General features: G+C 45.7%; 1 protein-coding gene across 1 annotated transcript in view; it reads left to right on the top strand.

Annotated features, from left to right (window-relative positions):
* The first annotated feature begins 1,847 nt into the window (after nt 1-1,847).
* The window catches only part of zgc:171482 (zinc finger protein), a 477,765-nt gene continuing 452,012 nt past the window's right edge, over nt 1,848-27,600 (top strand). Inside the window, exons 1-2 of the mRNA XM_041209321.1 lie at nt 1,848-1,952; nt 19,727-19,819. Coding sequence (XP_041065255.1) covers nt 1,848-1,952; nt 19,727-19,819 — 198 coding nt within the window. The remainder of the gene's footprint in view (nt 1,953-19,726; nt 19,820-27,600) is intronic.

The following is a 27,600-nucleotide window of genomic DNA, read 5'->3' as shown; positions in this document are numbered from 1 at the left end:
TGTGCAGCCATGCTTGACTGCCCTGTTGTGCCTCAATGTGCACGTTTGTACATGAAGATTGAACATTTGGCGGAAATATTAGAGGGCAGTTAGTGCACCCGGGACCGAGTCCAAGCAAGAGTCAACGCCTGGAGTAGTGACGGAGGGAGAACATAATTCTCCCACAACCAATGATGTCATCACCATGACACCCATTACCTTGGACCTCATAACTGATAATAAATGGCATCCTTTAAAAAAAAATTAAAGCATTGCCAGAGTCAGCAATATAATTTGTATCAAAAAAATAATGACCTCAATCTAATTAGCATTTAATTACTTAATATTTTAGGTGTGGGAATATTCCTGTCCATAACTGAACATTAACTACAATTCACTTTGACTTTCTTACTAATTGTGACTTGCGGTGACTTTCTTCCTCCATTGCAGAGATAATTGAATGTAAAAGCAGCCAGTGTTCAGGGCACCTGATTGCCTTCAACCCATTAACGGTGTTCCATTGCATGCTTTTGGGGAGTGGAAGGGATCAAAATAGAAGGAAAAGCAAATGTTTTAATAGAAGGTACACTCTGTGATATCTAAATCATCCTGTTAAACTTGTTAAAGCCTCGATAACTTGAGTGCAGTGACTTGCTGGAGTGTTGGAATTTGCACTAAAAGCAATGTGGCTTCATCAGCTGTTTTCCAGCTGTCTAGACAGTTGCCTTTTGGTGCGTATTTTGCAGCATTGCTACTCCTTGCCAGGCAACAGTGCCCAAAAGTCTTTGGCCTCTCTCAATGCAGGGTGCTTGATGGTGAATGTCGGCAGATTACTTTTGACAGCTGGGAAACCATAGATTGCTGCCAGTATTGGTTCCAAACTGGAGCCTCAAGGTTACAGTCCCTGAGGTCGATCCTGGGTATGAATCATTGATTCTGGCAGACTGCCCAATCTGATGGGCCAATCAAGGTGACTTTTGGCTAATCCCCGGGTCACTAAATGAGAATTTGCATAACAACTATCCCTTTGAAGGCACGACTAATGTAAGAATTATACAATATTACATAGGATTTACAGCACAGAGACAGACCATTCAGCACAATTGGTCTATGCCAGTGTTTATGCTCTACACAAGCCTCTCACCTCTCTTCATCTAACATTATCAGCATATCCATTTTTAATTCACATACATGATGTGAGCATCACTGTCAAGGCCAGCATTTATTGTACATCCCCAATTTGCCCTTGAGATTCCTTTTTCTCCCTCACGTGTTTACCCAGCTTCCCCTTAAATGAATCAATGCTATTTCCCACAGCTATTCCCTGTGCTAGCAAGTTCCACATTCCCACCGCTCGCTGGGTAAAGAAGATTTCTCCTGAATTCCTGATTGGATTTATAACTGTAATATACAAGGAAGAAAAATATTGTTAAATCAAACTTAAAAAGAGCTCAACATGAATACAACAGTACCGGCACAAAAAAAGGGATACTTCCCAACTAAATCCCACTGTTGTTATCAGTATCTGAATACAACAGACACAAAGTATAACATTTGTCAGTAAAAATAAGTTATTTTCCACCCCCTCAAAGAGTAATGGAGTCGGCGGAGATGCACATTGGAGTGGTCTGTGTAAATGGATTCAAGCGACAATTAATTTATTCTGCAGACAGAAGGGGAACCAGGTTAAGAGACGTGTTTCATTTGGATTTCTGGTTCTCTTCTAAAAATCTTCTGATTTTCTGAGAGCACTGCACAATCTCACCGAGTTCTGTTCAATTAACCTAGGCTCTTTTTATTTTAGCCTCCAGCTTCCAATGCCACTCTAGACGTCTCATGCCTGTCTGTCTATCTTTTCTCTTTTGCAGATGAAATCCGCGGGGACAGGTGAGACAGAGTTGTTCACAGACAGCTACTGTAACATCTGCAATGCACAGTTAATCTCCGAGTCCCAGAGAGTAGCACATTATGAGGTAAGGAATGTTTCCACTCTCACTCCCTGCCATCCCCACCCGCTCCAACCTCCAACGACCCTCAAAAGGTGAAATCCTTTAATCTGATCATTTCACTTGTCAGGAGAGGGTGGTTGGCCTACGTTCAATTGCTTGAAATGTTCAGAAAAGCTAAAGAAAACCCCTACCATAACTGGACAGAAGAAATAAGAGAAATAATTTGCATTTATATAGTGTTTTTCATCACTGCAGGATGTCTCAAAGTGCTTTACAGCCAATGAAGTATATTTTGAACTGTAATCACTTTTATAAAATAGGAAATGTGACAGCCAATTTGCACAGAACTCTTGCGAACAGCAATGTGATAATGACCAGATAATCTTTATGTTTGGGTGTTGGTCAAGAGATAAATATTGGCCAGGACACCCCTGTTCTTCATGGAAACAGTGGCATGGAATCTTTTACATCCACCTGAGAGATTGGATGGGGCCCCAGTTTAATGTCCCATCCAAAAAACAGTGCAGCACTCCCTCGGTACTGCGTGGGAGTGTCAGGCTGGATTTTATGCTGTAGTCCTCAGAGTGGAGCATGAACCTACAACCGTCAGACTCAAGGATGTGAATGCTACCCACTGAGCCATGGCTGAAGGTTTAAAGTTGCCTGGAACCAATGGTTTTTCACACACTGAGAGTTCATGTCAAGCGTTCAGTGCAGGAGACCGACAGCCATGTGAGTTGACCGTTAGTGATTAGCCCATCAAAGTTACAGTTGTCAACACTAGAGGGACGTCAGAAGTGAGGAATCTGATCAAAAAATAATGTTGGAATCTTGAGTCCTTTGATATACATGGGAACTGCGTGCTCACTGTCAAAAGGCCAAGCTTTTGAAGCGAGCATTAAGAGGTCCAACAGGAGATCCCAGGGGGCCTGTAAGTCCAACAGATCTCTGCCCACTCATCATTTCATTTTCTCTGTAACTCAATGTAACGAGAACGAGAATGACAGGTCTCTTTGAATAGCTGAGATTGACTTTCCAGAATTAGGATGGGGGGGTCCCAGGAGTGTCTCATTCAATTCAATAATATCCCACTCAAAAATTTAAAGTCACCAGTCAGGATGTCAAACTGGTTTATAAGGAAAATTCCATTACCAATTCCCAGTTATCCGTCAGATGTTACACATGTTATGGTCCTTGACCAGACCCCCAAGTATTTGGTAAGATTTGGTTAGGGACCAACAACATTTTGTTTTAGGTAGCCAAAGTTTGAGATTCAAGACACTTGCTCTGTGATGAAAGCCACAAGATTCCACGGATTTTGAACAAACAAAAATATATTTTACCATACAAGTTTGGAAGGTAAAACAATTTACAGTAGCTATCCTATACTCTAATATTCAGGGTAAATATGAGGGAGATGTGAATTAACGGGTAAACTGTGCCCGAACGCACCACACTACACAATAAATGGCAAATACGATCAAGACAGAGTCCGTGGATTTCTCAACAATCCACCTATACATCTGTAAACATTGTGAGTCAACGAATCTCACTGAAACACTCCCTCACGAGGAATTCCAGCCTTCATCTTTGAAAATCTAACCTGGGAATTCTCTCCAAGTCACTCCAACTCAGCTGGCTCAACAATGGCCCACCTTGCAGGATTTCAATCTCGTCTCCCAAGATTCTGTTCCCCTGGGTTCCCAAATACACACTCAAACACCAACTCATAAGCACAATTTTAGCTCTTTGGCTGCACTGAGCAGAACCCTACAGCTCCCAAGGGTACCTTCACCCCAACAGCCCACAGCATGGAGTCACCAATCTTTGGCTGCCTTCTTGGATCTCCAGGCCCTGAGCCCTCTTCACTTAAAGTCTGCTACCCGCAGCCATTTGGAACCTTTTTCCCTGCTCCTCTCTTCTTCCTTAACAGGGACCTATCTCTGCCCTGTTTCTGTCCCCTACCTGGGACTTCCTTTTGGGACCTCTCCTGGCCATTCTCCCCTTGTGATCCCTCCCTGCCCCCTCTCTCTGGCCCCTGCCAGGGTCATGCCTTCAATGGCTCTCCACTCACAGTCACATGGCCCTGGTTTTCACGCTGTTTTCCATTGCATCGGGCTCGTGCTCAGGCCAAAAAATCTACACTGTTGAATTGAGCATGTCTTCCAGTCTGCACATGGTTTTCATAACACAGAGAGCAAAGCTTTGGGGAAGACACAATGGAAATTTTAAAACTCCCTCTACACTGTCCCCATCAAACACTCCCATGACAGGTACAGTACAGGGTCCCAGAACAGGTACAGCACGGGGTTAGATACAGAGTAAAGCTCCCTCTACACTGTCCCCATCAAACACTCCCAGGACAGGTACAGCACGGGGTTAGATACAGAGTAAAGCTCTCTCTACACTGTCCTCATCAAACACACCCAGGACAGGTACAGCACGGGGTTAGATACAGGGTAAAGCTCTCTCTACACTGTCCCCATCAAACACTCCCATGACAGGTACAGTACAGGGTCCCAGGACAGGTACAGCATGGGGTTAGATACAGAGTAAAGCTCCCTCTACACTGTCCCCATCAAACACTCCCAGGACAGGTACAGCATGGGGTTCGATACAGAGTAAAGCTCTCTCTACACTGTCCTCATCAAACACTCCGGGACAGGTACAGTACGGGGTTTGATACAGAGTAAAGCTCCCTCTGCACTGTCCCCATCAAACACTCCCAGGACAGGTACAGCATGGGGTTAGATACAGAGTAAAGCTCTCTCTACACTGTCCTCATCAAACACTCACAGACAGGTACAACACGGGGTTAGATACAGAGTAAAGCTCCCTCTACACTGTCCCCATTAAACACTCCCAGGACAGGTACAGCACGGGGTTAGATACAGAGTAAATCTCCCTCAACACTGTCCCCATCAAACACTCACAGACAGGTACAACACGGGGTTAGATACAGAGTAAAGCTCCCTCTACACTGTCCCCATTAAACACTTCCAGGACAGGTACAGTACGGGGTTAGATACAGAGTAAAGCTCCCTCTACACTGTCCCCATCAAACACTCCCAGGGCAGATACAGCACGGGGTTAGATACAGAGTAAAGCTCCCTCTACACTGTCCCCATCAAACATTCCCAGGACAGATACAGCATGGGGTTAGATACAGTGTAAAGTTCCCTCTACAAGGCTGGTACAGCATGGGTTAAATACAGAATATAGCTCCTTTGGCACTGTCTCCTTCAGCAGGTCAGATATATTTCAGGTTAAGTGCAGAGCTAAATCTAAGACGCTCTATTTACATTGTCCATATAATGAGATATGCTGTCAGTCCAAAGGGGAAGTATAACTGTTGATGATTCTTTTTTTTGACAAATGTTCTGGCCTATGCAAGTTTAACTTTAAATTTTAAGGAGAAATATATATTTATAAAACTGCGTACCATCTACAACCTTCGCGTTAATGAATTAGTGTGGAAATGTTTTGTTATATGAGTGCAGCATCCAAATTGCACAGAAAATGCTGGAAATGTGAATGAAAGAGAGAACAAATGAATTGCTGTAGCAGCTTTCACGACCATGGAATGTCCCAAAGCACTTTACAACTAATGAAGTACTTCTTAAAATAAAAACAGCAAATTCTGGCAATAAAAACAAAAAAAACTGCGGATGCTGGAAATCCAAAACAAAAATAGAATTACCTGGAAAAACTCAGCGGGTCTGGCAGCATCGGCGGAGGAGAAAAGAGTTGACGTTTCGAGTCCTCATGACCCTTCAACAGAACTCAAAGTTCTCTATAAGTTCTCTACCTTTTCTCTGTATCTACTACCAGGTTCAGTTCTGTCGAAGGGTCATGAGGACTCGAAACGTCAACTCTTTTCTTCTCCGCTGATGCTGCCAGACCTGCTGAGTTTTTCCAGGTAATTCAAATTCTGGCAATAGTCAGTCGGCCTGGCAGCATCTTTGGAGAGAGAAACAGAGTTCACGTTTCAGCTTTATGAACTTGCGTCGGAAATGGTCAAACTAGCATCGTCACAATGCAATGGAATAAAAAGAGAAAATGCCAGAAGTGCACAGAAAGTTGGGCCTGTAGAAAAGGCAAGCCTTGTGTATTAAGAAGTACAGACCCATTATCGCATATTAGATTACACTAGAGCTTATTAGTTTTTCAGATGCTGCCTGAGTGCTTTTTCAGCATTTTCTGAATTTATTGTAAAAAAGTTAGAGCAAGGCATTTTTATCTTGTAATTGATGAGTAATGGGATGGTTTTGTTGATTTGGGAGGGATGGATTATCTGCTGTGTGGAACGTGGCTGCTGTTTGCACACAGCTGATCCACCTGCTCTCTCCGGCCTTAAAAGATCACCTGGTGTGACTAGTAAGCATGTACCCATCATGTGTCTGTCCGTGTTCCAGGCATGTGCACTGTTCAAGGCCAGTTTAGAACAGGATAGCTGGAGAAGTTTCAGCACAGACACACACACAAGGCACACACACACACACACACACACACACACACACACACACACACACACACACACACTCCAGTAAATTAAATTCCGTTGAAGTATAATCAATTCTGTAGTGTAGGAAAATATGACTGCCAATCGCGCACAGCAAGCTCCCACAAACAGCAATGTGATAATGATCAAGGAACCTCTTTCAGTAATGTTGTTTGGGAGATGAATTTTGGCCAGGAGACTGGGTAGAGGTCTGCTCTTCTTCAGAATACTGATCGCGGGATCATTTAATTCCACCTGAGAGTGCAGACGGAAGCTGGTTTAGCAGCTCATCCAAAAGATGCTATTTCCGGCAGTGCAGCACTCCCTTAGTACTGCACCGGAGTGACACCCTGAATTATGAGCTCGAGTTTGAGGAGTGGGATTTGAATTCTCAACTTTCTGACTTGAGTGCTACCCATTGAACCAAGGCTGACGTTACATCTAGAAGATGATACTGTGTTGGATTAGAAGGTATGTAGAAAGGCCTTGGAACAACTTGCAGATGGGGTCAAGAATTTTGAAGCTAACGTTTCAAAGATGGGGAACTAATGGAACTCAGTGGGGACAGGAATAATAAGCACAGAGACATGAGCACACAGAGTGCAGTCAGGGGACTCGAGAACTTTTGGATGAGGTATTAATTCAAGATCTCACCTGCTCCCTCAGTTGGATGAAAAAGATCTCATGGCACATATTAAAGAAGAGTAGGGGGAGTTCTTCCCTTTGTCCTAAGGCAAATATTCACGCCCCCCCCCCAATCAACAATGTTAATTAACAGATTTTATCTAGCCATTATCAGCTTGCTGTGTGCAAGTTGGTGTTCATGAAGCTGGAGTTGCAGACTCAAGGATGAATTAAAATCTGTATCAGCTAGAGCAAAGGCTTGACAAGGATGGTGTAAAAGTAACCTATAGATCTTAGATCTGCCTTGTAGAGTCAGAGGGCAGGGTTTTCGGGTCTTCGGGTGGGTGAGGTGGGTGAGGTGGGTGAGGTGGGTGAGGTGGTGAGGTGGGTGAGGTGGGTGAGGTGGGTGGGCCCGGGAGCAGCTGGGGGGGAACAGCCCGCCCCCCGCGATCGGCCTCTGACCGCGATTTCACGCCGGCCGGCCAGTTAGCGGTCAGGCAGCGTGAAACACGCGCTGAGAAGCCCAGCCCAGCGCTGCCAGGGTGGGGGTTGGGAGGAGGGCGGGCGCTGAAGTCAGCGCGGGCGAGGGGGTGGTGGGGGGTGGGGGGAGCGGGCAGTGAAAGCTCTCTGAAAGCGGAGAGCTGCCTCAGGAAGCTGGAGAACTTAAAACCACCAAATAAAGATGTATAAGTGCAGAAGAAAATGTCCACACGTCGGACTCACTCACCCAAACATATAGATTATAAAAAGAGTTGACGTTTCGAGTCCTCATGACCCTTCGACAGAACTGGTTCTGTCGAAGGGTCATGAGGACTCGAAACGTCAACTCTTTTCTTCTCCGCCGATGCTGCCAGACCTGCTGAGTTTTTCCAGGTAATTCTGTTTTTGTTTTGGATTTCCAGCATCCGCGGTTTTTTTTTGTTTTTATCTCTAGATTATAAAAACTCTGCCCAAACATGTTTAATTTTTTTTTTAATTTAACTTTTAGGAACCTTATCCTAAATTTGGATGAGGTTTCCTGAAAAGTGCAAAAGCCGCCTGGCCGATTGCCGATTCACCAACACCGCCACCCCCCCCCCCCCCCCCCCCCCCCCCCCCCCCCCACCCCCCCCCCCACCCCCCACCCCACAACCGGCCAACCCAGCCAATCGTAAGGCTGGCTGGGCAGTGAAAAATTGCTATTAATTAATACTTTAATGGCCTTAACAGGCCCCTTAACTGTCGGCGGGCGTGCTGCCAACTCTCACGCGTGCCCACCAACCCTAATATCACATGAGTGCGCCATGACATCAGGACGCTTGCCTGACGTCATCGTGCGCTATTTTACACCCCGAGCGGGTCAGGTGTATACCGCCCATGGGATATAAAATTCTGCCCATAGAGTTTTACAGCACGGAAATTGGACCTTTGGACCATCGTGTCCGCACTGGTCACCCAATCTAACCCCATCTCCAGCACTTGGCGCATAGCCTTGTAGGCTATGGCATTTCAAGTGTTCATCTAAATACTTCTTAAATGCTGTGAGGGTTCCCACCTCTACCACCCTTTCAGGCAGTGAGTTCCAGATACCACCACCCTCTGGGTGAAAAAACTTTTCCTCAAATCCCCTCTAAACCACTGCCCCTTATCTTAAATCTATGCCCCCAGTTATTGACCCCTCTGCTAAGAGGAAAAGTTTTTTCCTATCTACACTATCTATGCCCCTCATAATTTTGTATACCTTTTAACAGGACCCCACTCAGCTTTCTCTGTTCTAAGGAAAACAACCCCAGTCTATCTAGTCTCTCTCCATAGCTGAAACGCTCCAGCCCAGGCAACATCCTGGTGAATCTCCTCTGCACCCTCTCTAATGCAATCACATCCTTCCTATAGTGTGGCGACCAGAACTGCACACAGTACTCCAGCTGTGGCCTAACACTTTATATAGCTCCATCATAACCTTCCTGCTCTTGTATGCAATGCCTTGACTAACCAAGCCAAGTATCTCATCAGCCTTCTTAACCACCTTATCTACCTGTCCTGCTGCCTTCAAGGATCTATGGACATGTACACCAGGGTCCTTCTGATCCTCTGTACTTCTTAGGGTCCTACCATTCATTGTATATTCCCTTGCCTTGTTAGTCCTCCCAAAATGCATCACCTCATACTTTCCAGGATTAAATTCTATTTGCCACTGTTCTGCCCATCTGACCAGACCATCTGTATCATTCTGTAGTCTAAGGCTTTCCTCCTTGTAATTTACCACACCATCAATTTTCATGTCATCTTTGAACTTGCTGATCACACCTCCTACATTCATGTCTAGATCATTAATGTACACTACAAACAGCAAGGGACTCAGCACCGAACCCTGCTGTATGCCACTAGAAACATAGAAACTTAGAAACTAGGAGCAGTAGTAGGCCATTCAGCCCTTCGAACCTGCTCCGCCATTCATTACGATCATGGCTGATCATCCAACTCAACAGCCTGCTCCTGCTTTCTCCTCATATCCTTTGATCCCTTTTGCCCCAAGAGCTATATCTAACTCCTTCTTGAAAACATACAATGTTTTGGCCTCAACTACTTTCTGTGGTAGCGAATTCCACAGGCTCACCACTCTCTGGGTGAAGAAATTTTTCCTCATCTCAGTTCTAAATCGTTTACTCCGTATCCTCAGACTGTGACCCCTGGGTCTGGACTCCCCCACCATCGGGGAACATCCTTCCTGCATCTACCCTGTCTAGTCCTGTTAGAATTTTATAGGTTTCTATGAGATCCCCCCTCATTCTTCTGAACTCCAGCGAATATAACCCTAACCGACTCAATCTCTCCTCATATGTCAGACCCGCCATCCCAGGAATCAGTCTGACAAACCTTTGCTGCACTCCCTCTATAGCAAATACATCCTTCCTCAGATAAGGAGACCAAAACTACACACAATATTCCAGGTGTAGTCTCAACAAGGCCCAGTATAATTGCAGCAAGACATCCCTGCTCTTGTACTCGAATCCTCTCGCTATGAAGGCCAACATACCATTTGCCTTCTTTACCGCCTGCTGCACCTGCATGCTTACTTTCAGCGACTGGTGTACGAGGACACCCAGGTCTCATTGCACATTCCCCTCTCTCAATTTATAGCCATTCAGATAATAATCTGCCTTCCTGTTTTTGATACCAAAGTGGATAACTCACATTTATCCACATTGTACTGCAACTGCCATGCATTTACCCCCTTGCTCAGCCTATCCAAATCACAATGAAGTATCTCTGCATCCTCCTCACAGCTCACCCTCCCACCCAGCTTTGTGTCATCTGCAAATTTGGAGATATTACATTTAGTTGCCTTATCTAAATCATTAATATATATTGTGAATAGCTGGGGTCCCAGCGCCGATCCCTGCGAAACCCCAGTAGTCACTGCCTGCCATTCGGAAAAAGACCCATTTATTACTACTCTTTGTTTCCTGTCTGCTAACCAGTTTTCTATCCATCTCAACACACTATCCCCAATCCCATGTGCTTTAATTTTACACGCTAATCTCTTATGTGGGACTTTGTCGAAAGCCTTCTGAAAGTCCAAATAAAATACATTCACTGGCTCCCCCTCATCAACTCTACTCGAAAAATCCAGTAGATTTGTCAAGCATGATTTCCCTTTCATAAATCCATGCTGACTCTGTCTGATTTTGCCACTGTTTTCCAAGTGCTCAGCCATTAAATCTTTTACAATGGACTCTAGAATTTTCCCCACTAGGCTGACTGGTCTATAATTCCCTGTTTTCTCTCTACCTCCCTTTTTAAATAGTGGGGTTACATTAGCTACCCTCCAATCTGTAGGAATTGGTCCAGAGTCTTCCAATCACAAAAATAGCCTTTGACCATCACCCTCTGCCTCCTGCCACTCAGCCAATTTTGGATCCCATTTTCCAAATTGCCCAGGATCCCACAGTCTCCCATGCGGGACCTTGTCAAAAGCCTTATTAAAGTCCATGTAGACTACATCAACCAAACTACTCTCATCTACACACCTAGTCACCTCCTTGAAAAATTCAATCAAGTTAGATATGATCTCCCCCTGACAAAGCCATGTTGACTATCCTTGATTAATCCCTACCTCTCCAAGTAGAGATTAATCCTGTCCCTCAGAATTTTTTCCAAAAGTTTCCCTACCACTGATGTTAGACTCATTGGCCTATAGTTCCGTGGTTTATCCCTACCACCCTTCTTAAATAATGGTACCACATTAGCTGTCCTCCAGCCCTCTGGCACCTCTTTTATGGCCGTAGAGGATTTGAAAATTAATGTCAGGGCCCTGCAATCTCCTCCCTTGCCACCCATAGCAGTCTGGGATACGTCTCATCTGGGCCTGGAATTTATCTACTTTTAAGTCCACTAAAGCCTCTTCCCTCTCAATGCTAATTTGTTCAAGTATATCACAGTTCCCCTCCCTGATTTCCATACCTACATCGTCCTTCTCTATAGTGAATACAGATGCAAAGTACTCATTTAAAACCTCACCTACATCTTCTGGCTACTCACACAGATTGCTACTTTGGTCCCTAATGGGCCCTACTCTTTCCCCGGTTATCCTCTTGCCCTAATATACTCATAAAATGCCTTTGGATTTTCCTTTATTTTACCGCCAGGGTTTTTTCATGCCCCCTCTTCACTCTCCTAATTTATTTTTCAAGTACCCCCTGCACTTTCTATACTCCTCTAGGGCTTCCATTGTATCTTTTAAATAGTTGGAATGTGTCATCATCACACATGTAACTATACCCCCGAACTGTCAGTATGTTACCAAAATGATTCTGTCTGTCGACAGCAAAATGAGAGAAGATAAAAGGCAACAGTGTACTGAGGCAAGTCCGCTTATACCTGAGCTGTGATGTTTACAATAGAGTTCTTTCCTCATCTAACATCAACGCAATTTCCCATGACTTTAGCCCTTCTCTAGTGTGTGTCTGTGTGTGTGTCCATGCCTGTGTGCACATGTCTGATCATACGTGTGTGACTGTGTGTATGCACATGTGTGTCTGAGTGTTTGTGTGTGTGCCTGCATCTGTGTCTGCCTGTGTGTTTATTTCTGTGTGCCTGTCTCTGTGTGTCTGTACGTGTCTGTGTGTGTCAGTATCTGTCTGTATGTCAGTTGTGCTCCCCCTGTCACACCATAGACACATTTAATGGGAACCTAGATAAACGCATGAAGGAGAAAGGAATAGAGTGATCCTGAGAGGAAGTAGCATGGAATGAGGCTCAGGATTCTCTGTCACTTTCTGTCTCTCATTGTTCCAGTATCTGTCTTTCTCTTTCTCTCTCTCTTTCCGTCCATCTCTGTCTGTTTTCCTGTGGCCCCTGTCTCTCTCCTACTTCTGTCTCTACCTTTAGCTCCCTCCCTGCTGTTCCCTTGCTCCTATCATAAGTCTGTTATACCCATGGTTCAGTGGATAGCATTGTTTACTTCTGAATGAAAAGCTTGTGAGTTTAAGCCCTGCTCCAGAGACTTAAGCACTCCAGTGCAGCACTGAGGGAGTGTTGGACTGTTGGGGGAGACTTTGTTTTGGATGACATGTTAAACCCTCTCAGGTGGATGTAAAAGATTCCATGGCACTATTTTGAAGAAGGGTAGGTGTCCTGGCCTTTATTGCTTAATCAACAGCACATACAAAGATTATCTAGTCATTATCACATTGCTGTTTGTGGGAGCTTGCTCTGCGCAACATTGACTGCATTTGATTGGCTGTAAAGTGCTTTGGAGCATCCTGTGGAAGTGAGAGATGCAGGTTTTTTTTTTCACCCCTTGCATCTGATTTGTTCTCTGCCTCTCACTTTCACTTTCTGTCTCTCCATGCCCTGGACTCCCAAATTCTGACCTGTTCCTCACTGATACACCCTTCTGTATCCGTCTGGCTTTAAAAATCTGTTAGCTCGATGCAGCTGTGGAAAAGTTGGCAAAACACCATTTTAGGGCTATCTTGCTAAATGCTGGCTATTTAATGCTTCATAAAGGTTTTTATTATTCAGTTGATGTCAAATTGGTTGTCAAAAAAAAGTAGAGAATTATTAAATAAACTACCACTCAAAAAAATTAATTTCTTTGAGAATGTATGACGAGATGAAACAGTGCTTTAATTCATTTTAACACGTTTTAATGCAGTACATTCACACCCTCTAATGTCAGAAAGTGGGATAAAAAAAACAGCTTAGATTTTCTGATTGGTGTCAAATTGGCACTGCTTTGGGTAGCCGTGGTTTTAGTGGACAAAGTGGGCAGTAAAGGCACAGTAATCTGACAGTGGCTCTGGAGACACACAGAGTGGTGGGTGGGTGGGGGGGTGGAAATTGTGACCTTCCAATACTGACTGAGTTGGCTGGCTCTCTAGGTAGCACACCGTACCCGCCAACCCCCACCCCCACCCCCTCCCCACCCCCCACCCCTGTCTCGCAGTCAGAAACTCTGGGTTCAAGTCCTATTCCAGGAATTGACCTCCAGTGGAAGGAGTGTTAGTGATGCAGTTCAATAGGGTTGATAATCTGTCTACTTATCCTACCAGCTACTTCCCACTATTCCCCAAATTGGTGGGGGGGGGGGTGGAAAAATGTGTGTGAAGATACAAAATAGACTCCTGTATTTAGACTGAAGCTTCCACAGAAAGATGGCCACCACCTGGATGTTCCCCTCCAAGCCACTCACCATCCCGCCTTGGAAATATATCGGCCGTTCCTTTACTGTGGCTGGGTCAAAATCCTGGAACTCCCTCCCTAACAGCACTGTGGATGTAGCTACACCACATGGACTGCAGCAGTTCAAGAAGGCAGCTCACCACCCACCACCTTCTCAAGGGCAATTAGAGATGGGCAATAAATGATGGCCCAGCCGGCGAAGACCACATCCTATAAATAAATAATTAAAAAAAGAATAAAGAAAAACCTCCTGGTTGATCCTAACCTGCAGCCCAAAAGCAAAAGAGGGAGGAAGCTTCCTTTGGACACATGTCACAAGGGTGCCATTGAGATGTACAGACAGGAAGTCCCAGCCTGTCTCCACTCTGTGCTAAATTAGCTCAATCCATGTGAGACAGAAAAACAGTGCCTTTCACGACCTCAGGATGTTCCAAAGCACTTTCCGTTTGGAAGTGCAGCCACTGCTATAATGCTAAAACATGGCAACCATTGTGTGCACAGCAAGCTCCCACAACCAGCAATGTCAAGTTTTCTCGTGATGCCGGTTGAAGGATAAAGGCCATGGAACCCAGTCCCAGTCAGAACCACAGCTTCAGGAGAGGGGGACACAGGAGGAAATTTCAAGGTGGGGCAGAGAGGGAAGGGGCAGCATCATCAGAGAATGCTATTGGAGGAAGGGGGTGTGTGTGGTGGCGTTGAGAGAAAATGTAGGTGTAATTCTGGCCTCTGGGGCATCCCCGATTATAATTGCTCCACCATTTGTGGCTGTGCCTTCAGGTGCATGGTCTCTAAATTCTCGAATTCCCTCCCTAAACCTCTTCGTCTCTCTACCAGCCTCTCCTCTTTTAAGACGTCCCTTTAAAACCCCTACCTCTTTGACCAAACCTTTGGCAATCTGCTGTATACTGCATCATGTGACCAGGTGTCTAATTGTGTTTTATAATGCTGCTGTGAAGTGCCTTGGGACGTTTTATTATATTAAAGGTGCTGTAAAATATAAGTTGTTATTGATTGGCCTTTGTGGTTAATAGATTGCTCCCCTCTGCTGCAGTACTGTCACTCGGCCAGCAGGTGGCAGTCACTTAGCAAAGGGGATCCTTTGTCCCATTCAGTGGAGGGTTGAGTTGCCAACCCTTCCGGAATGCCCTGGAATCTCCCGGGATGCTCTGGAGTCTTCCGCAATGGGGCCTGGAACTCCTGGGTGTTGCTGCACACAGCCCAGGAGATTGTCAAGCGCAGTGACGCCACCGACTCCGTCGATGAGGTGAGGGATGGACAGTTGTGTTGGGAACAGTGGACGCTGGGAGCCAAGAGTGGGAGGTGGGAATAGGCTCAGGGTGCTATCAGGATATCCTCAGGAATGCTCAGGGTGCTGAATGAAGCACCTTTTTGAAGCGTGGTCGCCGCTGCCAATTTGCACACAGCAAGCTCTCACAAACGCCAATATGATGTTTTCTAGTGATGTTAGTTGAAGGATAGATATCGGCCAGGAAACCAGGGGTGGGGAGGGATGGGGGGGAAGGGGGGGGTGGGGAGGGGGTGGGTGGTGGGTGTGGGGGCATCTGCTGCTCTTCTGTAGTTAGTGGCTGGGGGATCTTTTACATCTAACAGAGGGGGGCTCCCATCCAAAAGACAGTGCCTCCAACAGTGTAGCACACCCTCGTTGCTGCGCTGGGCACATCAGCCTGGATTGTGTGGCCAAGTGGAGCTTGAACCCACGACCCTTTGCCTTTCCCCTCAGGCAGTGGGAACAATCCAGTGAGAGGCATGTCTGCTTTGCTGCCGAACTTCACACACCTGGTAGGTTTATTTTTGATAATAGGGAATCGGCTCCCTTGTGACTGACCTGACTACCACAGTGGAACAGCAACTTTAGTTTTGTGCTCTGCTGCCCAAATACTCTGATAATCTGAGGTAAATAATTTATCCATCGCACCACTAGGTAACAGTGACAGGCTATTCCTTCTGGTTCATAACGCTTTGTCTTGTGTCCTTGGCAGTGAGGTCAATGTACCTCACTGTTTCCACGGTAACATGAAAGAATTTACTCCCTTATAGATTTCAGCTGCGAGTACTGTCCAAAAGAATCATACTTCTTAAAATTCAGGACACACAAAAAGTGTTCTTTCATGTGTTTAAAAGAATTACCAACTTAACCATTTTCCTGGCGTTCTCCACTTAATGTAGAAAGGTTCTTGGATCTATATCTATATCTATATCTCTGGCAGTTATTAAACTGGCTCAGTGAGTCGCAATGGTCCATTTCAAAATTCACCGTTACGTCCTGACATATTAATGGCCAGGATTCTAACAGCCCCTACGAGGCTGGGTGAGAGGCAGGGATGGCCTATAAAGTCACAGCAAGCCATGTCAGACTGGCTCCCCAATGCAGGCCCACTGCCGGGGGGTGGGGGGGTGGGGGCGTGGGGGCCGGGGGGGTGGGGGCATTTGACTGCTGGTGGGCCTAGGTGTGGAGGGCCACCCTCCCCTCCCAAGGAGGTGGGCAACCTATTGACATATGTCGAGGCCCAATTAGGGGCCGTTTGATGTTGCCGCCAGCACGGGGTGACCTGCTGCTGCGTGGGGAGGCGGCCACCATCAACCCAGGGGAGGAGGTCACATAGGCCAAACAAAAGGCGGGGCCGTGGGCAGGGACAGCAGCGCCCTACGACCTCCCCAGAGGGGTTTGCCCTCCCAACCTCAGCCTCGTGAATTTTAAAGGTTTTATTATTTTTTTTATTTTTACCCGTCCCATTCTCCTGCATTCCCCCGCAGTGACCACCTCTCCCGGTGGCACCGCTGAGGCTTCAGCGCTGCCAACCCCATGGCCGATCTTAATCGGACAGTGGGCCCACAGGCAGCCAGCTAGGAGGCTGCCTCCGGTAAAATTACCAAGCAGTTAGGAGGCTGCCGGCAAATCCAGGCCCAGGACTCACTTTTTACTCCCATGTCAGGCTCGCGTCTTCCCTCATCAAGTTCAGCCCATTGTGTCAGTGAGAAGATCTATCCTAAATGTCCCACCATTTACTTAAGGTGCTGCGATGCAATTTCACAATTTTAAGAGTGACTTGTCACGTAACTTTAGGTGCGTCACCCATTACTGGCCTGGTCCTTAGACTCGGCACACAATTGCAATGCAGATGCACTGCGATCTTTCCTGTACCAATGCTGCTGGAAGTCTCAACACCAACTCAGACGCTCAGGCACTGTAAAGACTTCCACTCTTTATCTCTGTCCCGCCTTTTCCCCCTGTGCAGCAGCTGCCAGGAGTAAATGTTAAACTAAAAAGTAAAAATCTGCTGTGCCGGCCTATTCTATCAAAACCCTCTGTAATTTTAAACACCTCTTTTAAATCTCCCTTTAACCCTTCCCTGCTCTAAGAGGAACAATCCCAGCTTCTCCAGTCTCTCCATGTAATGGAAACCCTTCATCCCTGTAGCATTCTGATGAATCCAAGGCCTTGACATCCTTCCTAAAATGTGGGACGGAATTTTATGGCCCCCAACTCGGCTGGAGTGGGGCTGTAAAACGTAGTGAGCCGTTCAAAAGTCCATCAGCGTAAAATTAGGCCTGTGGTGCCCAGAATTGGCTACAATTCTCCAGCTGAGGCCGAACGAGTGATTTATGAAGGTTAGTGTAACCTCCTTGCTTTGGATCCTGTTCGTCTATTAATCAAACCAAGGATCCCATATGCTTTTTTAAACAGCCTTCTTAGCTTATCCAGCTATCCTCATAGAGTTGTGTTTGCCAAGGCCAAGGTCTGTTCCTGACCCTTTAACCTTGTACCATAAAGTTTATATTGCCACTCTCTGTGCATCCTGCAAAAATACATCACGACACGCGTCTCTGAATTCAATGTCATCTGCCATGCATCTGCCCCTTTCACCAGTCTGCTGATGTTCTCCTGAAGTCTGCTCCTCCTCTGTTCACTGGAGCATTATCAAACTGAATTCAACACCGAGCCAATCTGGTTGCATTAGGTCAGATGACCAGAAGCTTGGTCAAAGAGGTAACTTTTAAGGAGCATCTTAAAACGAAGAGAGAGAGTTAGAGAGTTGGAGAAGTTTCAAGAGGGAATTCCAGAGCTTAGGGTCTAAGGTTTATTTGTTCACACTTTCACCCCGAAAATCTAATGCTATGTCACTCACTTCCTCACCCACTCTCACATAGACACGCACTCACTCTCACACACATACACACACTCACACACATTCAAGGAAAATACAATTAGAGAGAATCGTGCACTTGTGCAAGTTACAAACAAAAGAATAGTCCTAGTTTATAATTCTTATGGATTGTCTGATCTTACAAAACACATGCCACAGGTCTGGTGAAGAAGAGGTTTTTCACTCCTGAAGCATAGTTAGGTGAATTCAATAATCAAAGTTGGATACCAGAGACATTGCAGGATTCTCTTGAAGAGTTGGACTTTCTGCAAGTCATGACATTAGTTACTTTCAGTCCAGCAAGTCGATTTTCTACATTGGTGGACTTGGAAAGGAACAGGCTTGGAGACCTTGCCAATGTTGCAGTCTCCAGATCTGAAGGCATAGGTGTTGCTGCCCTTTCTGCTGCTGCTCTTCCTGCAGTTGTTGTGTCTTGCAGATAGCACTTCAGGATTAAAAAGGAGACCAACATGGCAGCCCTACCATGTGGTTTCTCACAGTCCCCTTGTAAATAGGGCATAGTGCATCAGTGGATTAGCCACAGCCTGCACTATGGCTTGCAGACGGGATTTCAGACAGTCACTGTCTTGGTTTCAGAATGACCCATTCAAGTCAGTAAGCACCTTTTGGATGGTCTCAGGAGATGAAAAGTGACATTTCTTATTCTGGAATGCGTCCCTTTGTCCTTTCAAGACAGTGCAGTAGTTTGAATCCACAGACTAAGCCAGGTGACCCTTGGCAGCTATCTTTTGCAGTATTTTAATATCCAGTTTTTAAAGAAAAGTCAGTTCCAGAATGTTCCACACCGATTACAGTTCATGTTTTAAAAGTTTGGGTGGGGCATGCCTTTACTAGGCATGGCACAGAGGTAAGGAGGGGTTCGAAAACAAAGATGAGAATTTTAAAAACCAAAACATTAATGTGCCGGGAGTCAATGTAGATCAGCGAGCACGGCGTTGTGGGGGGGAGGGGTGGTGTGGTGTGGGAGTTGGGGTGGTGTGGGGAGTGGGGTGGCCGGGGGTATGCATTTTGGGGGGAAGGAGGAGAGGTGGAAATAAATGACACTGGGAATATGTGGTCTAAAGCTCCTCTTGGAGTCGCATATGAGACCAATGTTAGTAATATTCTGGTTCAGTTTCAGAAAGTTGCCAGGGAGAGGGACAGAGTAGGTGGCTAGGAAACCGAGTTTGTGCTGGGGACCCAATACGATGGTTTTGCCCTTCCCAATTGGAGGAAATCTCTGCTCCTTGAGTATGGGATGTTGGATAAGCAGTCTGATAGCTGAAAGATAGGAGCTGAGAGGGCTGGTGGTGATCATGCAGAGCTGGCTGTCATCAGCGCACGTGTGAAAACTGCCGTGTTTTTGGATAATGATTCCGAAGAGGCAGCACGTGGGTGAGAAATAGGAGGGGGCCCAGGATAGATCCTTAGGGGGACGCCAGAGGTAACAGTGCAGGAGTGGGAAGCGAAGCCATTGTGGAGAATGGAAGGTACCGGTAGATTTGAAGGAAAGGGGGGGTGGGGGGGCGGGGGGGGAGGAGAGAGAGAGAGAGAGAGAGAGCCTGAGGAATAATAATCATTCACATTAACATCTGCCAGCCTAGAGCGCGTCCAGAAAACGGAACTTGGAACCACGACCTCTTGACTCGGAGGCGAGAGTGCTATCCACCGAGCTCCAGCTGACACCTGAGCATATCAGTGAGCAAAATGCACTGTCAGTGGACGGGGCAGGGGGTCAGTGGGCTCGGCCAGCTTTCTTTTCACAGTAACCTGAATCTTTACGTTTTAATAGTGAATCGTGGACTTCAATCCTAAACCATCTGCCCGTTTCACTTCCTCAGAGCAAGAAGCACGCCAACAAGGTGCGCCTGTACTACATGCTTCACCCAGAGGACGGAGGACCTCCTTCCAAGAAGCTACGGCCGGATAACCCGGTAAGTAACCACGTTCCTAAAGCTTTGTTTGACTAATAATATCCCAGATCAACAAAGGTTTCTTCCCCTGCTGAATAATCCAAAACATCCGTTCAGCACAGGATATGTCCTGACTTGGTGGTTTTATTAATCATGTAAGCTCTGAGTTAGCATTTTGCTGCAGATTTTGCAAGCCTTCAATAATTTACTTTTCGGAGAAATATGCCTTGCTTAGATTTCTCTGCTCTCTGCCTCCTTTGATATTTGTTGTGCGAACCTTGTGCAAATGGCACTGGATTATTGCTGCGTAAGATATTGTTCAGGTCCCACAGTGAGCAACTGCTCTAATCACTGGGGTGCAAATCGTCGGCGAAGATGATTCACTCCCTTGAAAGGTGCTGGAGTTGAGTTGTATGTTTTCTGCCGCTGCATTCTTTCCTCCCACCACCCCACACAGCCCATGATGGAACAACTCGCCAAAATTCACTGCCAAGACACTCAGGTGTGAAGGATAATTGGATCAAGGTACCCAGGGGCGAGGCCCACACATTGAATTGTATCCAGCACGAAGAGGGGATTACAGAGACAACAGCACAGATGGAAAGTAGTGGAAGATGCTGCAAAGAGGGGCCTCACAGTCTTACATATTTAGACCCCTCAAGACACTCAATTCTTTTCTCAATATCTGCTGTCCCTGCAGTATTCTCCCCTCCTGTCCTGACGCCACTGACTTACACCAAGGTGTGCTTTAAGCCTGATGCCACGCTTACTCTCGATCCACATTGGCACATTTTGAACAGGGGTCACTGGCTAGTGATCAGATTTTGCTCTTTTAACCTTACCTCTAAATCAGTGGGCTGAGGGCCATTGCCGTATCCCTGGGGTCTTCCCTGCTGAAATTGGCTGACCTAGCCCAGGTCACGGATGCATCCTGGGATCCTTACGGCTCGATGAATGTGAACGGAAGGGAAACCAATGCAGGTCAATGGAGACTACAACAGGGCATGTTTGTCTAAGGCATCTTCTATCCACTCACTACTGTTTGTACAAACAAGAACAGATCACTCTCTTGGTATCATTACTAAATCTTTTAAATGGATACTGAGTAGACCTCAGTATTAGTCAATTTGTACATAGGGCCTCACCTTCAAGCCTAATTAAAATCTAAACTTCTAAACATTTACAGTACTTAGCTTGCTTTGGTGAACTTTCAGCTATCACTTTTAAGTGGTTGCAGTTATGTCAAGAGGCTAAAAAGTTTCAATCGTTGGTGTGAAACTATAATGGCTGCCTTCTGTGTTGGAGGGTACCATGATCTTGTGACCCAATTTCGTGCAGACCAATCAGGAGACCGGGGAGAATTCCCTGACTTTTCTTCGAAGTGGTTGGCTGTGGGATCCGGTACAGCCACATCCCATCTGAAATGTAGCACCCCTAACAGCACGTAGTAACCTTACATTTAGAGAACTTCACTCTCCCCATGTTTCTACTTTGTTTCAATACTGAACAATAGGTAGCGACATTAGAAAATAAGAAACGGAGCATCAGCTACTCAAGATTCCATCTTATCTTCTGCTCCATCTCACTCTCATTTCAGAACCTCAAAACCGCAGTATTTCCATCAGTCTTACCTGCTCAAATTCTGCCAATGGATGAGGAGATGAAGGTACCCTCTCTTTACCATGTTGAAGGGGTCAACAACAATAACTGACATTTATGTAGCACCTTTAACATAGCAAAATGTCCCAAAATGCTTCACAGTAGCACAATCAAACAAAATTTGATACTGAGCCACATTAGGAGATATTAGGCCAGATGACTGAAGGCTTTGTCAAAGAGCTAGGGCTTAAGGAGCATCCTAAAGGAGGAATGTGAGGTAAAGAGGCGGAAAGGTTTAGGGAGGGTATTCCAGAGTTTAGGGTCCAGGCAGCTGAAAGCACAGCCGCCAGTGGTGGAGTGATTAAAACCGAGGATGCACAAGAGGCCAGAATTAGAGAAACGCAGATACCTTGGAGGGTTTTAGGGCTGGAGGAGGCTACAGAGAAAGGTCGAGTGCGTAAACACGTACAGGTAAAGAGAATAAATGTGAACAGTGAAAATCTGAAATAAAAATAAGATCTTTCTGGATCTCTCAAAAGAGAAAGGATGCCTTAACATTTGATGTGCAGAATCTTTATTTAACACATTAACTTCCCAAGACATTTGCCTGTCTTTTCTTTTCGCTGACTGACCTGGCTTGTGCCTTTGAGCCATCTCCTATCTCTCTCCCTGTCTCTGTACAAACAAGGTATTTGGGACAACCTTTGCCCAGTTAGAAATGGCTGTGAATCTACAGCACAAACTGCCTGCAACGCAACATTAATTGGCACTGAATTGTCGGCCTCCTTTAGGGAGGTCACAAAGATGCAGAAATGGAACTAGGTGCTCTTCGCAAGTTGAATTTAAAGCAGTTCAGTCAGAGCAGTGCAGAAGGGTTTCTGCTTGGACCCTTAGCTCGACTAGTTCTCAGGCTGTTTGGTACTGTTACGGTTTGACAACATTGACATGCTTCACTTTGAAGATTGCACAGGTTGATGCAGAACAGGAAACCTGGTCTAGAATAGAAGTGAAAAAAGCAAAATACTGCGGATGCTGGAAATCTGAAACAAAAACAAAAACTGCTGGAAAAACTCAGCAGGTCTGACAGCATCTGTGGAGAGAAAGACAGAGTTAACGTTTCGAGTCTGCGTGACTCTTCTTCAGAATCTTCTTTAGCATAGAAGTGCTTTATACGTTTTCTCACAAGACCTTTCCTCACTCACCTCATATTAGAGGGGTAAATTATGAGATATGTTTTCTATTCTTTCATGAGATGTGTGCATTGCTGTCAAGGCCAGCATTATTATCCATCTGTAATTGGTCCTTGAGAAAGTGGTGGTCAGGGCCATTGCAACCACTAAGCAAACTAGGCGGCAAAATTTGAGGGTGCAAGGAATTGAATGAACTATTCATGAAACTACCTAAGTAAACAAACAGACAGTGGGAATGAAAGGAATCTACTTAAGACCTAGGAGAGAGGGGTGCACATGGTGCAAAACGCCAGGGCCTGTGCTCGAACAAGTTGCCCTGGCAATGTGAAAGCAGCCAATCTGGTGTGTAGACCATCCTGATTGACAGACCACTCGGCCAATGATTGCCGTTGTTCTGAACAATAGCAATCATTGGCCAAGTAGTACATGCCAGGTTCCTTGGTCCCTACTTCCTTGCTTGCCTCCATGTGAGGACCTCCTGTCTCTTTTGGGTGTTGTGGTGGAAGATGCTTTCTTCAGAACTCACTGGAGCGCAAGGTAAGATAAAGCACCTGCTTCTGTGTTAAGTTTACTTCCACATCCTCCATAAGGCATTCCTGCCTCAGAAGTGTCTGCAGCGCACAATCCTTGACCAAGATTCTCAACGTCCACTGTTGATAGTGCCCCTGGTCTTTCCGGACCTCCCCTCTTGATGGTGTGGCCCTGCCTGACCTCCCCCCTTGATGGTATGGCCCTTTCTGACCTCTTCCCTCAATGGTGTAGTCCTTCCCGACCTTTCCCCTTGGTAGTGTGGCCCTTCCTGATTTGCCCCCTCGATGGCAAACCTGGCCATCCTGAACTCCTCTCTCGATGGTGACCTTCCCTCCTGACCTCCTCCTACTCTTCAACAATGGCCCTTCCCAACCGGATGCCTGACCTCCTCCCACTCAACGCCCTTCTCAGGAGTACTCACTCCCAAGGGCCTGGGAGAGGGGTGTCGAGAGGGAGGAGGTCAGGAAGGAAGGCCCACCATCGAGTGGGAAGTCATTCTGACGTACAAATGGATTTCCATGTATTTACATTGCAGCCTTTCCCAAAATTTCGTATTATATTCCTCATTCCGTTTATGTGACAGTTGTACAAATTTGTACATCTACGTGGCTATTCCAAACCGTGAACCAGTAAATAATATCAAAGAATGTAATTTAATCTAGCTCATTCTATCATAATGATCATTGATTGTGTAAATTGTGCATAAAATCATCTAGTAACTGTTGCAGGAACAGATAGTATTACGTCATTTGAGCCATATTACACATTATAATGTTCATTTCTTCTGGTGCTTATATTGTGAAAAGGGTAGAACAATGAGAATATAATATTGTCCTTTTTCATGCAAAATGAAATATAAATGCAGAATTTTTATTTATATTAATGCGCAATATCCGTTTTCAAAAGTTAATTGTGAGGGAGCGTGAGTGGACATGAGGCTAAAGGTTCATGTAGGGTGCCTCTTGCACTGACCCTGGTGGTGGTGAGCCTTCTTCTTGAACCGCTGCAGTCCCTGTGCTGTAGGTACCCCTACAGCGCTGTTAGGGAGGGAGTTCCAGGATTTTGACCCAGCGACAGTGGAGGTGATATATTTCCATGTCAGGATGGCGAGTCGCTTAGAGGGGAACTCCCATGTGGTGATGTTCCCATGCATCTGCTTCCCTTGCCCTTCTAGGTGGTGGTGGTTGTGGGTTTGGAAGGTGCTGTCAAAGGAGCCTGATGAGTTGCTGCTGTGCATCTTGTAGATGGTACAGACTGCTGCTGCTGTGCGTCAGTGGTGGAGGGAGTTTGCATAAACTCAGCTCACAGCCCCATGCGTATAGAAAATTGACAGGTGATTAAAATATGAATAGGGTTTAATAGGGTGACTGTGGAGAAACTATTTCCTCTGGTGAGGGAATAAAGAAGGAGGGCTCATAATGTTAAAATTAGAGCTGCAGGGTTTGGTAGTGAAATCAGGAAGGACTTTTTCACACACAGGGCAGTGGGAAACTAGAAGTGAAAGGCTGTGAATTCTGGGGGTCAATTGGAACTTTCAAGACTGAGATGAATAGATTTTCATTGGGTAAGGTATCGAGGGATATGGTACAAAGGTGAGCATGGTGCAGCTCAGCCAAGAGCTAATTAAATGGCAGAAAAAGATTAAAGGGGCTGTTGTCCTTCAAATTGTAAAGTGTGCGATATTCTGCTTACCAGACAATGTTCTACAACTTGGCTTTATGCATCTCAGTCTGCCTTTGGGCATGGAAATGTCTTTAAATATATATATAATGTAATATATATATTGGGCCTAGGGACTCTGCTAAATAACATGGGTGAACTACCAGCGCCTTGTGCCCCAGTGCAAGTGATTCAGCCAATGGCATGAAGGAATTTCAGGTTCATGGGGAGCTGCCTTGGGTGTTGTGGGTCAATACAGGAGGAGCAGGGAGAAAGTGAGTGGGGGCAGAGAGACAGACTGCAGCTGTCAGGAGGGCTGTTTAGCTGGGAGGAGCTGCTGCTGAACCTCAGCTTTACACTGGCGGGCTGATTCCTAGCCCATACCCACGCCCAGTGAACCTGTGCCCACCCAGCTCTCTCTCTCTCCCCCGCCCACTCCGTGCTCCAACACTCCACTGGGTGCTTCAGTTTCCCAAAGAGGGTTTGGGGGGGGTGGGGTGGGGGCCCTTAAATCAGGTCTCTCATTTACATTGGGACCTAACGCCTTAGACTTCTGCAAGAGAGGCTTGAGAAAGCATCCAGCCCAATCTTGGGCATCCTTCGGGGCAGTTGCTGAAACTGGGCCTTGCCACACCTGTAAAACAGGCACTAGGACCAATTCCTACCACCAGTTATTTCTGACAGTGGGATTGGTGATGTTGGGGAGGGTGGTGGAATATATCAAAATGCAGCCTGCTTCACACTCAATTAATTCCCATTTTAAACTAGTTCACTGCTTTAAAGCTGAATTCAGTTTTTCACAGAATGCTTCACATGAACTGTGTTTATCAATTAAGTTAAGTTTAAGTTGGTCTGATGCCTTTGATGTTCCAGTGAAACAGAGTTTGTTGTACCAGGATTATATAATTACAGCCTCGAGACAATAAACTCTCGCCTGTCCCCTGTGTTCCTTTTGAAAGTAGGGCAGTCTCTTCAATACGAGATGAGTGGAATATGATTTGGCATCAAAGTGACATTGTGAGCTCTGTGATGACCATGAGATTGTGGAGCTGCTGGTGGCCGGTTCCCCTGTGAGTGGATTACTGCTCTGAGTGAAAATACATCTGTGTTCCCATTACTGGTATTTCCTTTCTGGTTAAAGCATTGATGGAGTGGTCTCCACTCTGACAGGAATTTATGAGGTAGAAGATGAACAATGTGGATCACATTGTGCATCCAGGATGTACATCTATGAGCTGTCTGTGCATGTATCTTATCTTATGCATATTTGTATGTGTGTGTGTTTTATGTCTCTTTATGTGCATGTGTGCATCCCTGTGTCAGAATCACAGAATTGTTACGGTGTAGAAGGAGGCCATTCAGCCCATCGTGCCTGCACTGGCTCTCTGATCATTTTAACTTAGTGTCAGTCTCCTGCCTTTTCCCTGTAACCCTGCACATTGTTTCTATTTAGATAATCATCCAATGCCCTCTTGCATGCCTCAATTGAGCCTATCTCCACCACACTCCCAGGCAGTGCATGCCAAACCCTAACTACTCAATGTGTGAAAAAGCATTTTCTCACCTATGCATCCTTTTGTCCGTGTTCTTGTGCCTGTGTGCCACATGTATGTGAGTGTTAGTGTGCATGTATATGTGTCCCTTTGTGTGCCTGATAATACTTGCAATTCTCTCTATCTCCCTTCAGAATATCTTTATTCATTCATGAGATGTGAGCATCGCTGGCAAAGCCAGCATTTATTGCCCATCCCTAATTGGGCTTGAGAAGATGGTGGCTGTTTCTGGTGACAGTTTCCAAACTGCTCAAGTGGCTCAATGCATTGCCCTAGATGAGGAATGTTGACGTCTTGATTAACATTTATTTGTGTGTTAACTTGATTTAGTTGATAGCTCTCTTGCCCTCAAGTCCATAAGCGATTGGTTCAAACCCCACTTTAGAGACTTGAGCGTGTAATATAGTTCATTACAGCTGCTTAAGATAATGTTGCAAAGTCAGGAGTATGTGAGCTTTGACTGAGACTCAAAGCAATCTGCCTGTTTCATTGTTCATATAGATGTTAAAGATCCAATTTGAAGAAGAGTAGTGACCTTCCCAGGTGACCAGAAACAAATTCACTGATCATTCATCTCTTGCTATGTGTAAGATGGTTTCCATATCTCCCTAGATTGCAGCCACCATGCTGTAAAATGAATTACTTCATAAAGGCAACTCTCTTATAATCTAGATGAAGGAACTGAGGGCATCCTGGCTAAGTTTGCAGATGATACAAAGATAAGTGGAGGGACAGGTAGTATTGAGGAGGTAGGGAGGCTGCAGAAGGATTTGGACAGGTTAGGAGAATGGGCAATGAAGTGGCAGATGGAATACAACATGGGGAAGTGTGAGGTCATGCACTTTGGTAGGAAGAATAGAGGCATAGACTATTTTCTAAATGGCGAGAGAATTCAGAAATCTGGAGTGCAAAGGGACTTGGGAGTCCTAGTCCAGGATTCTCTTAAGGTTAACTTGCAGGCTGAGTCGGTAGTTAGGAAGGCAAATGCAATGTTGACATTTATTTTGAGAGGACTAGAATATGAAAGCAGGGATGTGCTGCTGAGGCTTTATAAGGCTCTGGTCAGACTACATTTAGAATAATGTGAGCAATTTTGGGTCCCATATCTCAGGAAGGATGTGCTGGCCCTGGAGAGGGTCCGGAGGAGGTTCATGAGAATGATCCCAGGAATGAAAGGCTTAACTTATGAGGAACATTTGAGGACTCTGGGTCTATACTTGATGGAGCTTAGAAGGATGAGGAGGGATCTGATTGAAACTTACAGAATACT

This window comes from Carcharodon carcharias, chromosome 17 (genome assembly GCF_017639515.1).
Source record: "Carcharodon carcharias isolate sCarCar2 chromosome 17, sCarCar2.pri, whole genome shotgun sequence".
NCBI classification, from domain to species: Eukaryota; Metazoa; Chordata; class Chondrichthyes; order Lamniformes; family Lamnidae; genus Carcharodon; species Carcharodon carcharias.
This window is presented reverse-complemented; position numbering and strand designations above follow the sequence as displayed.